General features: G+C 51.4%; 1 protein-coding gene across 1 annotated transcript in view; it reads left to right on the top strand.

Moving 5' to 3' along the window:
* MYO15B (myosin XVB) overlaps positions 1–12,315 on the top strand; it is a 50,553-nt gene that overhangs the window by 23,358 nt on the left and 14,880 nt on the right. Inside the window, exons 25-41 of the mRNA XM_064151737.1 lie at positions 1,188–1,245; positions 3,660–3,790; positions 3,893–3,988; positions 5,151–5,386; positions 5,463–5,641; positions 6,410–6,482; positions 6,893–7,090; positions 7,194–7,273; positions 7,479–7,576; positions 7,788–7,875; positions 9,231–9,341; positions 9,510–9,586; positions 10,232–10,450; positions 10,954–11,050; positions 11,374–11,520; positions 11,798–11,987; positions 12,119–12,206. Of these exons, the coding sequence (XP_064007807.1) occupies positions 1,188–1,245; positions 3,660–3,790; positions 3,893–3,988; positions 5,151–5,386; positions 5,463–5,641; positions 6,410–6,482; positions 6,893–7,090; positions 7,194–7,273; positions 7,479–7,576; positions 7,788–7,875; positions 9,231–9,341; positions 9,510–9,586; positions 10,232–10,450; positions 10,954–11,050; positions 11,374–11,520; positions 11,798–11,987; positions 12,119–12,206 (2,166 nt within the window). The remainder of the gene's footprint in view (positions 1–1,187; positions 1,246–3,659; positions 3,791–3,892; positions 3,989–5,150; positions 5,387–5,462; positions 5,642–6,409; positions 6,483–6,892; positions 7,091–7,193; positions 7,274–7,478; positions 7,577–7,787; positions 7,876–9,230; positions 9,342–9,509; positions 9,587–10,231; positions 10,451–10,953; positions 11,051–11,373; positions 11,521–11,797; positions 11,988–12,118; positions 12,207–12,315) is intronic.

The raw sequence follows: 12,315 nt of genomic DNA, 5'->3' as shown, positions 1-12,315 counted from the left end.
GGAAGAAAACTGTTTATGATAATCATGGTTTGCTGTGAAGGGTGGGAACGAGAGAGCGCTGCCCAGATGTGTTTATGGAAGATGCAGAGGGAGGGAGGTGTTAAAGGCTTCACATCAAATGTAACCGTATCAACTACTGTCAGTAGCACTACCTAATGTCAGTATGGGGGTGCTTGGGCCGGGCATACATCTGCTGTGATGTGTGTAGCAAGGGAATCTGAACTGGCAGCATCCACAAGTGTGCATGGCTTAGTTAGTAACAGCAAGGAGACCACTCAGCGCTGGGCACTCTCCCAACGTCACCTGCTTCCTCAGGTGTGGATCCAGGAGTGTGGAATTTCACAGTCCACTTCCAGAGCATGCCCTTGCGAAGATAGACTTAAAGTCAAGTATCTGCCCTTGAGCAACATCAAACTGATGAAAGCAAGCTGTGAATCTGTTACTAAGCATTGCTGGGGGCAGATGTGGAGCGTGTGTCAGAGCAGTGTGCTGCTGAGCAGGGGCTTTACTGTGCAGAGCTCAAAAGAAAACTAACAAAACGAAGAGAAACTCAAAGGATTTGTGCCTTTGGCTTGGTTTTGTAGTGTCTTAATCTAAGTAGTCCTTTCTGCAAAGCCCTGAGCTGCCATTCTGTGCAGGCATTGAAACTGATACACTGTGAGGCTTTGGCCTATTTGCTTCTTGCTTTGCACGTGCATCATGCAAGGTGCAAAGCAGTGAAAACCCAAGGTCAGATTCTCACCTGAATTGCCCAGGTACAGATATGAACCTCCTGGGGAACCTTCAAAATAGTGGTGTGCATCAAGGGTCAGAATCAGGTTCCCTGTTTATGCTTGGTTATTGGCAAATAAAAATGGCAGGGAGAGGAGTGGGAGGAAATGGTCCCTTCTGTGCAATACTCCAAGCTTGATAGTAAGGAGAGATGAGTTAAAGGAGGTCACCTTCCCTGTCACTTCCCCCTGTGGCTATTGATTTTTGTGGGAATCACTCAGCTTTCCCTCCCATGTCACACACCTGGGCTGATCTGACCCTCCCCTGCGTGGACCAGAAACTGCTGCCTTTGCTCGGCTGCTCAGTCCCTGTTCTAGCCAGGTCTTCAAAGGCAGCCTGCACAGAACAGCTCGGGGTTTAGAGGTTGTTCCACTGCTGGTACCCCAGTGCCTGACATGCTCTCACTGTCCCCACAGGATGTAGGGCTGCTGGAGATCCCTGCAGAGCTTGCTGCCCTCCTGCAGTTAGCTGAAGGTGAGGAGTCTTCTCTCTTTCCCTCCCTCCCTTTCCCACACTGTTTGTTTCCTTGTTTTCTAGCAGTTTAGCTAAGTGTTTGTCCTCCCTGCTGCCTGTCACCTGGGTTGTGTTTGATTTATGATGATTGCAGTGTAAATATGATAAAGATAAATGGTGTCATGTGTATTGTTTCCCAACATGACAGGGTGGAAAAGTGTCTTGGGCCAGTGGGCAGAACACCAGGTGAAAATCCAGTGTCTCTGTTACCTTTTCAGGTCTTTTTTGGGCTGTGATGAGAGAACTGATGAGGGTGGTGGTGGTGCAAAACGTTTTGGTCAAAGCTGTGTGGCCACAAACAGGAAAACCCAGGTCTGTTGCAGAGTTGGGTATTTGCACCTGGGTCAGGGCAATCTTAAGCACTGGTAGAGGCTGGGCAGTGACTGGCTTGAGAGCAGACCTGGGAAGAGGGACCTGGGGGTGCTGATGGGTGAGAAGCTTAACCTGAGCCACCAGTATACACTTGCAGCCCAGAAAGCCAACAAGATCCTGGGCTGCATCAAGAGAGGTGATTCTCCCCCTGTGCACCCCTCTGGTGAGACCCCAGCTGGAGCACTGTGTCCAGTTCTGGAGCCCCTGTTACAAGAAACATCTGGAGGTGCTGGAACACGTCCAGAGAAGGGCCACGAGGATGATCCAAGGGCTGGAGCCACTCTGTTACGAAGACAGACTGAGAGAGTTGGGGCTGTCCAGTCTGGAGATGAGAAGGCTCTGAAGAGACCTTATTGTGGCCTTCCAGTATCTGAAGTGGGCTACAAGAAAGCTGCTGAGGGAAGTCAGGTAGTGATAGGTGTGGAGGGAATGGAGGAAAACTAGAAGTGGGTAAATTCAGATTGGATGTTAGGAAGAAGTTCATCACCATGAGAGTGGTGAGTCACTGGAACAGGTTGCCTGGGGAGGTGGCGGAAGCCTCATCCCTGGAGGTCTTTAAGGTCAGGCTGGATGTGGCTCTGAGCAACCTGATCCAGTGTGAGGTGTCCCTGCCCATGGTAGGGGTGGTTGGAACTGGATGACTCTCGAGGCCCCTTCCAGCCCTGACAGTTCTATGATCTGGGGTATGAGAACTCAAACACCATCTTTTTCCTACTTGAAAACCTTCAAAGAAATTGAAGGTGGAGGAGTCAAAACGACAACTTCTGGCACTCTCAAACAAGCATTTTGAGGTTTTCATTAAACATTGCTTGTTCAAAGATAATTATTTTAAAATAGAATCATAGAATCAGTCAGGGTTGGAAGGGACCACAAGGGTCATCCAGTTCCAACCCCTCTGCCATGAGCAGGGACACCCTACCCTAGAGCAGGTTGCCCACAGCCTCATCCAGCCTGGCCTTAAACACCTCCAGGGATAGAGCCTCAACCACCTCCCTGGGCAACCCATTCCAGGCTCTCACCACTCTTATGATGAACAACTTCCTCCTCACATCCAGTCTGAAATAGAAGTAGGTAGAAACAAGGATGTAACAACGCAACCGAGGAAGTGAAGCACTTTGCTTGGGTTGGAAAGTTTCTTGGTTTGTTCTCAAATGGCCAAAACACCCTTAAATGAAATAACTTCCCAAGCTGCCAGCTTGATCTTAGGCATTAAGGGTGGGGGGGTTTCAGGTTTTTCTCCTCTGGTAACTCTGTGCAATGTGTACATTTAAGTTAAAACGGGCTGAGGATTTGCCTTTTTGTTGGTACAGCATCTCTGAAAAAGACAGAATCAGCCAGCTAGGGAACTGATCCCCAAACACCTCATCCTTCATGGCATACCTCTCTAGGGACCAGCAGCTGGTCTAGGGAGCGCTGTTAACCAAGAGGAGCTCAAAGGGCAAACTGCACTCAAGCTGCTGAAAACGAAAGCCGGTGGGATGTAAACAGGGAGCAGGAGGAGAGCATCAGGGGACACGCTGGTTTGAAGAGAGAGGAACGCACAGAAGCTGTGCTGCATTGAGAAATCTCTATTTGGGAAGGTGTTTGCTCCTCTGTTATCTAAGATAAAGCCCTCATCCAGTACCTCTTCACGAAGGCCTCTCACTCCCTTGTCAGCTGAGCAGTATCTCTGCAGTGACTCTGCACAGACTCAGCGTTTCCTGCCTTGTAAACTCTGCACCACAGAATCGAATTCCAGGCGCTGAGTGCCCTCTGGGTGTTACCTAGGGTGAGAGTCAGAGAGGCTCTGCAAGAGCTTAGCCTGCAGGGTCTGAAGGAAGCAAGGGATGCGCCTGCACAGGGGCTTAGGGCAGCAGGGGTGGACTGGGTGTCCCTGGAGCCAGGGGGCTGGCACAGGTGCTCAGGCAAGGATAGATGCACATTATCCCTGTGCTGCACTGTGAGCTGGGTGTGCTCTGTCTGCCCTTCCAAATGCTACACCACAAACTCTCTTTTTCCTGCAGGTCAGTACCGAGCACAGGCCAACCAGATAACTGAGGCTTTGCCTCCAGAAGTCAGGGTCAAAGATGACCTTTCCCTCCCACCCACCATCAACAGCTATCCTTTCTCCTCCTTCATTAAGTCACACTTCCAGGTGAGGACTCCTTACCTCCACTGCCTCCCCACTGGGCAGACACATGAGTTCTAGTAACACCAGAATCAACCTCTGTGTTTCTGCCCTTCTGTTTCTCTGTAGAAGACAGATTTCCCTGCCCCTGGCCAGCCTCTGCAGCGTCCCTTGACCCATCTGGATGCTGAATACCAGGAAAGTGCACTTGAGGTCAACAAACTGGTAAGAGCTTGACCAGGGCCTTGCTGTTGTACAGGTGGGCATAAAGTGATGTTTTGATGCCATTATGTAGCAAGGTGTTGGTGGTGGCTGCTGTTCTAAACACACATGGTGTTAGGAGAGCAGAAAAAACTGCTCCTTCTAGGCAGTGCAGCAGCCTAGAACAAGGGGACACAGTCTCAAGTTGTGCCAGGGTAGGTATAGGCTGGATATTAGGAAGAAGTTCTTCACAGAGAGAGTGATTGGCATTGGAATGGGCTGCCCAGGGAGGTGGTGGAGGCACCGTCCCTGGGGGTCTTCAAGAAAAGCCTGGATGAGGCACTTAGTGCCATGGTCTGCTTGACTGGATAGGGCTGGGTGCTGGGTTGGACTGGATGATCTTGGAGGTCTCTTCCAACCTGGTTGATTCTATGATTCTGGCGAAGATCACATGCAGCCCCTTTGGGTTGCTCTGTTCTTGGTGAGGTATAAACCAGCCATAGCCCAATGGGATCAAACTGATGAAGCCTCTCAACTGGGCAAGACATACAGGAATTAGAGTGCTGGTTTCCCAGTACTCCAGACTCAGCAGCAATGGCAGTGTAAGGGAGACCTGTCTTCTCCACCATTTATCTGTCACTCATAAAACAAGGCTTAACCACACTTCATGCCACTTGGTATGATATTAACTTCACCAAATGATTTTTGCCATTTAGTTGTTGGTGTTTCCTCGTGCCTGCCTCTCTGAGCTCTTCACAAAGATCAACAGGGCATCAGTTTCTTGTACATGCTTTTATGGCTAGGCTGCCTGTGGGCTCAGACAGTAGCAAACAGCCCTTGGTGACTTACTTCTGTATCTGAGCTCTGCCCAAAGGAGGGGAAGTGTTTTGCTCAATAACAAATTCTGAGTCAGAGAACATAGCCTTAAGAAGAGCCTGAAGTCACCTTGGGTCTCAGTCAGGCTCCAGTCTCTGTGCACACTGCCTCCCAGGTGCCACAGAACACAGGTGGTGCACAAAACCTGAGAACAGATCCTGACTGAGTGGTGCCCTTTCTTAGGCTCACAAACACCCTGGTGCCTACAGCCCATGTTGCCACCTTTGGAACAGAGGCTTGCAACCAGAGCCCTCTCTTTATTTATCTTCCTTCCCCTCCCCCCCCACTCCCCACCCCGGGATGTTTCTAGATTTTGCGGTTCATTGGTGACAAGAATCTCCAGGGCTGGCAGGAGGTCCTCCTGGGCAACTACATTGCTGCAAGAGGTTTGAACAACGTGGCCCTACGCAATGAAATCTTCAGCCAGGTGGTTGCCCAGGCGTGGAAAAACCCAGACATGGAGCACAGCCAGCGGGCTTGGGTGCTGATGGCAACCGTGCTGAGCTGCTTTGCCCCTTCGCCAGCGCTGGAGAAGCCACTGCTGAAGTAAGGAGGAGAAAAGACCTTGGGTTAAGGTTGAGGGAGTGAGAGCAGTGTGCTAAGTGCAGTTGCTGTCCCCTAGGTTTGTGTCAGATCATGGCATGGAGGGCTACAATGCTGTTTGCCAGCGCAAGATCTTGACAGCAGCACAGCACACGGAGGCAGACTCCACGCTGTCTCGGGCTTACCCTCCCACTCAGCTGGAGTGGACTGCAAACCAGAGGAGAGGGAAGATGGTGCTGGATGTTCACACTTTTAATGGTAACTCGTGCTTCTGCCCTCCCACTGTCTTCTAATCTCTAAGGACTTTTCCCATGCAGAAATCAACATTTGGAAGTTACTTAGAAGTGTAGAGTGGCTTCAGTTGGAAAAGACCCTTGAGGTCGTTGGGTCCAGCCATTACCTAACTCTACCAGACTAAACTCCCCTCAGCTTAGTAAAGAGGGATCAGAACACCACTTGCTTCTGGCTGGTAGAACCATGGGGGATATAAGCATCTGAATCTAGACCTACAAGTCTTAAAGTCTGGGCTTGGCATGACCTGCTTCTCAGGCTGAGGGGTGAGATGCTTCTGGGTTTGGGCCCATCTCACCAGAGGACTGTTCTGGCTGTACATCTCTATGGTGCAGTTTTGCTGGTGCCCCTCACTGCACAGCCCATGCAGCAGCAACTGCTGCCTTTGTTACAGGGACTTTCTGCCCTTCTCCCTTCTCCAGCACTGGCTTATTCTGCTTCTTGAGTGATCAGAAGCTCTGTGAGTTGAATGCAAGACATCCCTGTTCTGGCTCCTTGGTGAAGTGGGAGTGGTGGCCCAAGCAAGCCAAGATTCTGTGAGGGTTTTCAGCCAAACAGTTCTTTAGGATGTGAATGTGGTGATGTGGAGCCCTCTGTGTGCTTCCTGTCCTCCTGTTGCCCTTGCTCAGGGGTGTGTAAGACTTTTCAGCTGGGCTCTTCATGCATCCTGAAGAGCTTAGGTGTTGCTTTGGGCCCTGCTGGGGAGGCTCTGTACTGACTTTTTTTCTATGCTAGATGAGAAGTTCTCAGCTGAGGTGGAGTCCTGGATGACTGGAGAGCAGTATGCAGGATGGATCCTGAGTGCAAGGTACTGCCAGATGACGGGAGAAGGTCTGGGGGTATGAAAAAAGTTGTCACTAGTTTTGAGATTCAGGCTGGTTGGGGCAGCAGGGTAGAATTTGTATGGTCAGGTGTGGATTAGCCACTCCTTACCCACTGTGGCTTGTGCTTTCTCCTCCACCCTCCCATCTATGTACATAAGCTGCACACAGGGACACAGGAGCCACTGGTGTGACCTTGTCAGAGCAGCTTCAGGTTACAATGAGAGCACAAGTCTGCAGCAATTCTGTTTTATCTCTGACCCTGCTTCTGCATCACACTCTAAATCTTAAGGACTTGAGTCAGGGTAGACAAGGCAAGAGGAAGCTGAGTGCACTGTTTTCCTTTCTCTCTCTTTCCCCTGGACACATTTTCTCTCCTTCCTTTCCCCCTCACCAGGGGCTGTGATAAGAAGTCTCGAGGGTGGTCTATCTCCATGTTTACTGGCAACACATGGCAGGACTTGCTGGGCTGTGACTTTGTGCTAGACCTCATTGGTGAGATGGAGGATGTCAGCACCTTCAGCAGCTCCTCTCAGTCCTCACCTGAGTACCCCATCATGCCTGAGAGGGACAGAAGCTCCCATGACCTCGACTCGTAAGTCATCTAATCCTCCTGCCCCACCACTTGTGGCACTGTCACCCAGTGGCTCATCTTTCAGTGCTCTGTACTGTCCTCATCTCGTCATCCCCTTTGACAGGATCCCTCCTGCTCCAGGCATCCGGGCCCCTGCCTTCCCCCCACCCAGCCTGCCTCCAGAATTCAACAGTCTCCACCCAGGTGAGCACTGCAGAAGGCATGGGGAAGGGACAGATGGGCCCCAGCAGGGAATCAGAGCAGACAAGGAGACAGGTGATGCTTCTTGAGTGACTCTCAGGGCTTGAGGGACTTCTTGAGGGACTCCACTCCAAATGATAGCTGTCTAACAGGGGCTGGGGGCAGAGGAATGTTCCTTACCTGCCTTATCACCAGACTCTGCTCTCAGATTCAAGATTTGGAGACGACCTGAGAACCCCTGTAGCCTTGGATCACTATGTGGATGATCTCTTCGACACTGTGCTGCATCAAGGGTCCAGAGTCCCAGTGAGTTCCTTGGTCTTGTCTCTTACTTTCCCTGTACAGCTGTCCTGTTTCAATGCCTCTGTCTCCTGCCTCTGCCTCTTGCCCCTGCCTCTGCCACTTCTCTCTGCCTCTTCTCCCTGCTTCTGCCCAGCTCGAAGTGCCTTTGGGTGCCTCTCCCCCTGTGAAGTCCTCTCTCTCCCTGGGCTCAGCTATGTGTTTTCCCCTGATGCAGGACATGGAGAACAGAGAGGTTCTGAGTGGACGCATGAAAGGAGGTGGGAAGATTGGACCCCCCCAGAGAGGAATCTTTCCTTCTACAGGTCTGTGAGGGGATGGGAACAGCTGGGAATACCTGTGGGGCTATGTGAGCTTCAGTGTGCACAAGTCAGGGAGCCCTTTAAATGCTAATTATTGCATGGGCTTGGCTGATTCTTGAAGGGCATTGATCTTCAGTGTAGACCAACTCCTCGCTCCCAGGTGCTGGGAGACAGATGCTTTGGGGAGGTGCTAGGCAATGCTACCACCTTTGTTCTGCCTTTAATTTCTCTCTCAAGTTAGTCATGTGAGGACCAAGGTAACAGGTAGCTGGTTTCTAACTCTGCCCCCCTTTTCCCTAGGCCAATACTCCTAAGTCCTGTATCCACCTTGTGCCTTCACAAAAGAGTTGCTGCCTTTCTCAGGGAAAGGTTTTAATCTTTCTTCTTGCTTCCTTGCAGACTTTCCCATGGTCTCTAGCTACTCCCTGGGTTAGTAAGTCTGACCCCCGGGTTGTGTGTTTGGTTTCTTTGCTTTTCCTTGTTTCCATGGAGCTAAGACTCGGTGATTCTCAGCAGGGTGGAGTCAAACACCAATACCTTAATGGCAATGAGAAATTTGCACGTGTAGGAACACACCTAGCTGTTCAGAAAGGTGGGGAACGTCCTGTCCAGACCATTACATTGAGCCTGGGACTATTTTTGGCTGTTGTAGAGACTCTGGGGCATAACAAGCCAGTTTGTCACTGACTGCGTAGGAGATGTGAAGATCTCTCTGTGGCATCCCAGGGCCATTCTCACTGGTGGGAACATCATGATTCAGCAGACCTGTGCTGTGTGCTGACTCACCCCAGGCTGAGATGGATCTCCATACCCCTTGCTCTTCTGCCTTTGACCTCAGTGGGGTTTCTGGCTTGTGGCCTCATGTGGGACTTGACTACTGAGAGCAGAGGAATCCCTTTCTTCCCACAGTTCCTTCACAATGCCACCCAGGCCAGGGCATATTGTTCATTCACCCTTGTTACCTACAGCAAGAAGACCAGTGTGGATGTGACAGACCCAGAGACCTTTGCCCATCCCTCAAGAGAAGCTCCTCTGTGTAATCATTCACAGGCAGGAATTATTGATAGGCTTAGTCATGGAGGATGGTGGTGACCTAAACTAGACTGCAAAAGCACTGTCTGGACACTGCCATTGTAAAGTGTCTCAGGCCACACATGTCTCTTTGATTTCCTTTTCCCACCTGAGTTTTGCTGTGTGCTGCTGTGCAGGAAGAGATAAACCACTCACACCTCCCTGTGGCTGGGACATGTGGAGAGAACCAGAGGTTCCAGCCTGTGCAGTGAGCTCTGCAGGACTGATCAGGGCTTCCTCATCTGCAAGTCCCCAGAACCACTGTGCATGTGGTCTTTTGCTTCTAGGCTTCTCTGGACTGACCCAGGCACCAGTTTACCAGCCCATGCCTTCAATGATGGGGATGCCAGGAGCCATGCCTATGATGCCAGCGGCTGGTGGCATTGCACCTGTGCCAGGTAGACCAGGGTGTCTCAGTCACTCTCCAGGGGAAGAGGATGCTGGAGTGGGTGTTGTAATGGAGCCTGTGCATTCAAATGCCAGGCAGAGTGCCCAGTGAAGACTCAGCTCTGGGCTGTGGGGTAGTGCTGCCTGTGGACTTCTGCAGCCTTGTGTGTCTTCCACAGCCATGGTTCCAGCTGTAGATCCTGCTCAGTTAGCAGCACAGCAGCAAGCCTTTATCAACCAGCAAGCCATGCTTATGGTGAGTGGAAGGGACTGGTTGGGAGGCGCCCAGGAAGTGGGGAAGAGCAAGGAACTGGTGTGTGTGTGTGCTGTGAAGGGGTCAGCCACACTCCCCTCCTGCCTTAGGCCTGCTCTGTGCCACTCTGTGCTTAGAGCTGGGGTTTGGCTACATCAACTTGGAGTTAAGACTGTGAAAATGGGAACTCCCTTTTTGCCCCTTTGTGTCCATGGGGACACTGAGGCACCACAGGTGAGTGAGTAGCAGGAACGAGAGCAGCTTCAAAGGTCAAAGGAAAGCCTCAGCTTTAATTCCCATGTGCTTTTAAGATGGATTTGCTACAGATGCAGATCTGCACTGTCCTGCTCTCTGCACCAAGGCTTGGGAGTGCATGGAGCTCACAGGCAGCTGAGTCTTTGGGGTGGTGTTAGGAGCTCTGCCTAGGTGGGAGCAGGCTCCCTGAGCACACCTTGTCCAGGTGGCCCTGAGCATGCTTTATCCAGGTGGGAGCAGGCTCCCTGAGCACACCTTGTCCACAACACTGGGAGATTTGCAGAGCCCAGGTGGATGTTCTGTGATTACCAGAGAAAGAAGGGGACAGCCTGACTGGTGGGTGCTGGGTTTGTGTAGCCTAGAGCTTGCAGATGTTCCAATTCCTTCCTTCAGGCCCAGCAGATGACTCTTCAAGCCATGAGCATCTCTCAACAGCAGCAGCAGCAACAGCAGCGGTGGCAAAAGTCTCTTGAGAACTCAAGGCCAAGATTCTCAAGTCCACCACAAGCCCAAGTGCCAGCCCAAGACCCAGTCCCAGCTGCTTCCCCAAAACCCAAGAAGCCTCCTAGAAGCCAGGATGCTCCAGAACCACCAGCTGAGGCAGAAAAAATGGTATGAGAAACAAGCAGTGGTGGTTTGAATGTCATGGTGTGACTTTGCTCTGCTCCCCTTCCAGTGTGGCAGTGGTTTGGCAGAGAAGGGAGCAGAGAGCTGCAGTTGCTGATAACTGGAGCCTTTCAAACTCTGCTTGCTCAGTCTGTAAGGCACACAACCAAATCCTGTTGGTGTTGGATCTCTGGAGATTTGGCTGCAGTGTTGGCCAGTTAATTCCCAGCTGATTTGTATTTCTCCACAGTAAAATTCATCATTCTGAGTCTTTTACCTTCCAGCAGGTTGTCTTGGGCCTCTAAGACATACTAACTCCTCTAACTCCTCCTCCTCCTTGTGACTTGGTTGATGATTCCTTTGTTCAGAGACTGATCTCTTGGGACACTTCCAGAAGGGAAGAAGTTCTAGATCAGAACATGGCAAGGGAAGGTCCCTTCTGAACTTCAGGGCATTGTGGAGGTACCTCCTGGCTGGTGCTAACTGATCATTTTGTGAACTGCTTGCAGGTTTATGAGCACACAGAAGAGCAGTTCTCCAGCAGTGAAGATGATGAACATCTCCCAACAACGTTCCAGGAGAAGAGAGAATATTTTCAGAAGAAGGGTGAGCACCTCCCACTGTGGGCATTTCACTCATCGTAACACCTGGCAGAATGGGGAGTTCTTGTCTGTCTGTCTGTCTGTCTGTCTGGAGCCCAGCTAACCCCTGCAGGAGCTGCTGGTGCTGTGTGTGGCAGGAGTTTTGAGTGCCTCCTCAGATTGTGAGGTGTTGAGTTGCCAGTTTTCTGGCAGGCTTTGGGCTGGTGACCGACACACTCTGCCTCTAGAAAGCAAAAGCTTCTGCTGGCTGATGCAAGGGTGGGGACTGCTGTTAGTGCTGAGTTTTGGCTGTAGGTTTAACCAGCTCAAACACTCCTTACCTTGCAGGAGAGCAAAAGATCCGAGTGAAGAAAATCAGGCCTGCTTCCAAAGCTTGGACACCTCCAGCAAGTCCCCAGCCAAAGCAGGAGGAGAAGGAAGAAAAAGAGCAGGAGACAAGGAAAGAAGAGAAGCCTCGCCCTAAGCCAGAGGCAGGTAAGATGCTGTGCAGTGCAGGTCCAGGCAGGCTGCCAAGCAGGAGCTTTTCAAGAGCATCAGGCCTCAGGACACAGGCAGAAGAGGAAACATCTGGCTCTCTTGAGAGTCTACATCTTGAGATGGGAGAGATGGAGGCTGAGCTTTGGAAAGTGGGATCCCAAATCAAGGCAAGGTCCAGACAGCTTAGTGCTGAGAGAGAGGGAGCTTCAAGTGAGATAAAGGGATTTCTCCCGTGTCTGGCTGGTCTCTTGGTTAAAGCTGTCATCCCCAATAGCCCCTGCTCCTGCTTTGCCACCTCCTGAGCCGAAGCCAAAACCCCAGACACCAAAACCAAAGAAGGAGCCACCTGTGGTGAAGCCTTCAGTCCCTGAGTCACGGCCTGAACCCAGCCGGGAGATCCGCAACATCATCAAGATGTACCAGAGCAGGCCAGCCCCCGAGCCCCAGCCCCTTGCTCCTGTCAGGTGAGAGGTTGGGGTCCTCCTGGGGGGCAGGAAGATGAGTGGGAATATGTCTCTGCACTGCCACATGGCTCCATTGTGGCCACTACTACTCTGCAACCCCTGTAACTGTGTTCCTCATTTCCTTGCAGGAGAGTGTCCAAGCCATTTATGAAGAAGAATGACCCCAAAAATGAGGCTCTGGCCAAGCTTGGAATGGTGAACCTCCCATCTCCTAAATCAGTGAGTTCTTTGCTCTCTGATCACCTTAACAGCTCAGCAGAGAGGGGCTGTGTGCCCGTTCTCCAACAGGTTGGGAGCTACCTGGGAGTGCAACAGGTGACTTAATGGG

This window comes from Pogoniulus pusillus, chromosome 11, assembly GCF_015220805.1.
Source record: "Pogoniulus pusillus isolate bPogPus1 chromosome 11, bPogPus1.pri, whole genome shotgun sequence".
NCBI lineage: Eukaryota > Metazoa > Chordata > Aves > Piciformes > Lybiidae > Pogoniulus > Pogoniulus pusillus.
The sequence above is the reverse complement of the archived record's forward strand: the minus strand, read 5'-3'. Positions and strand labels throughout refer to the sequence as shown.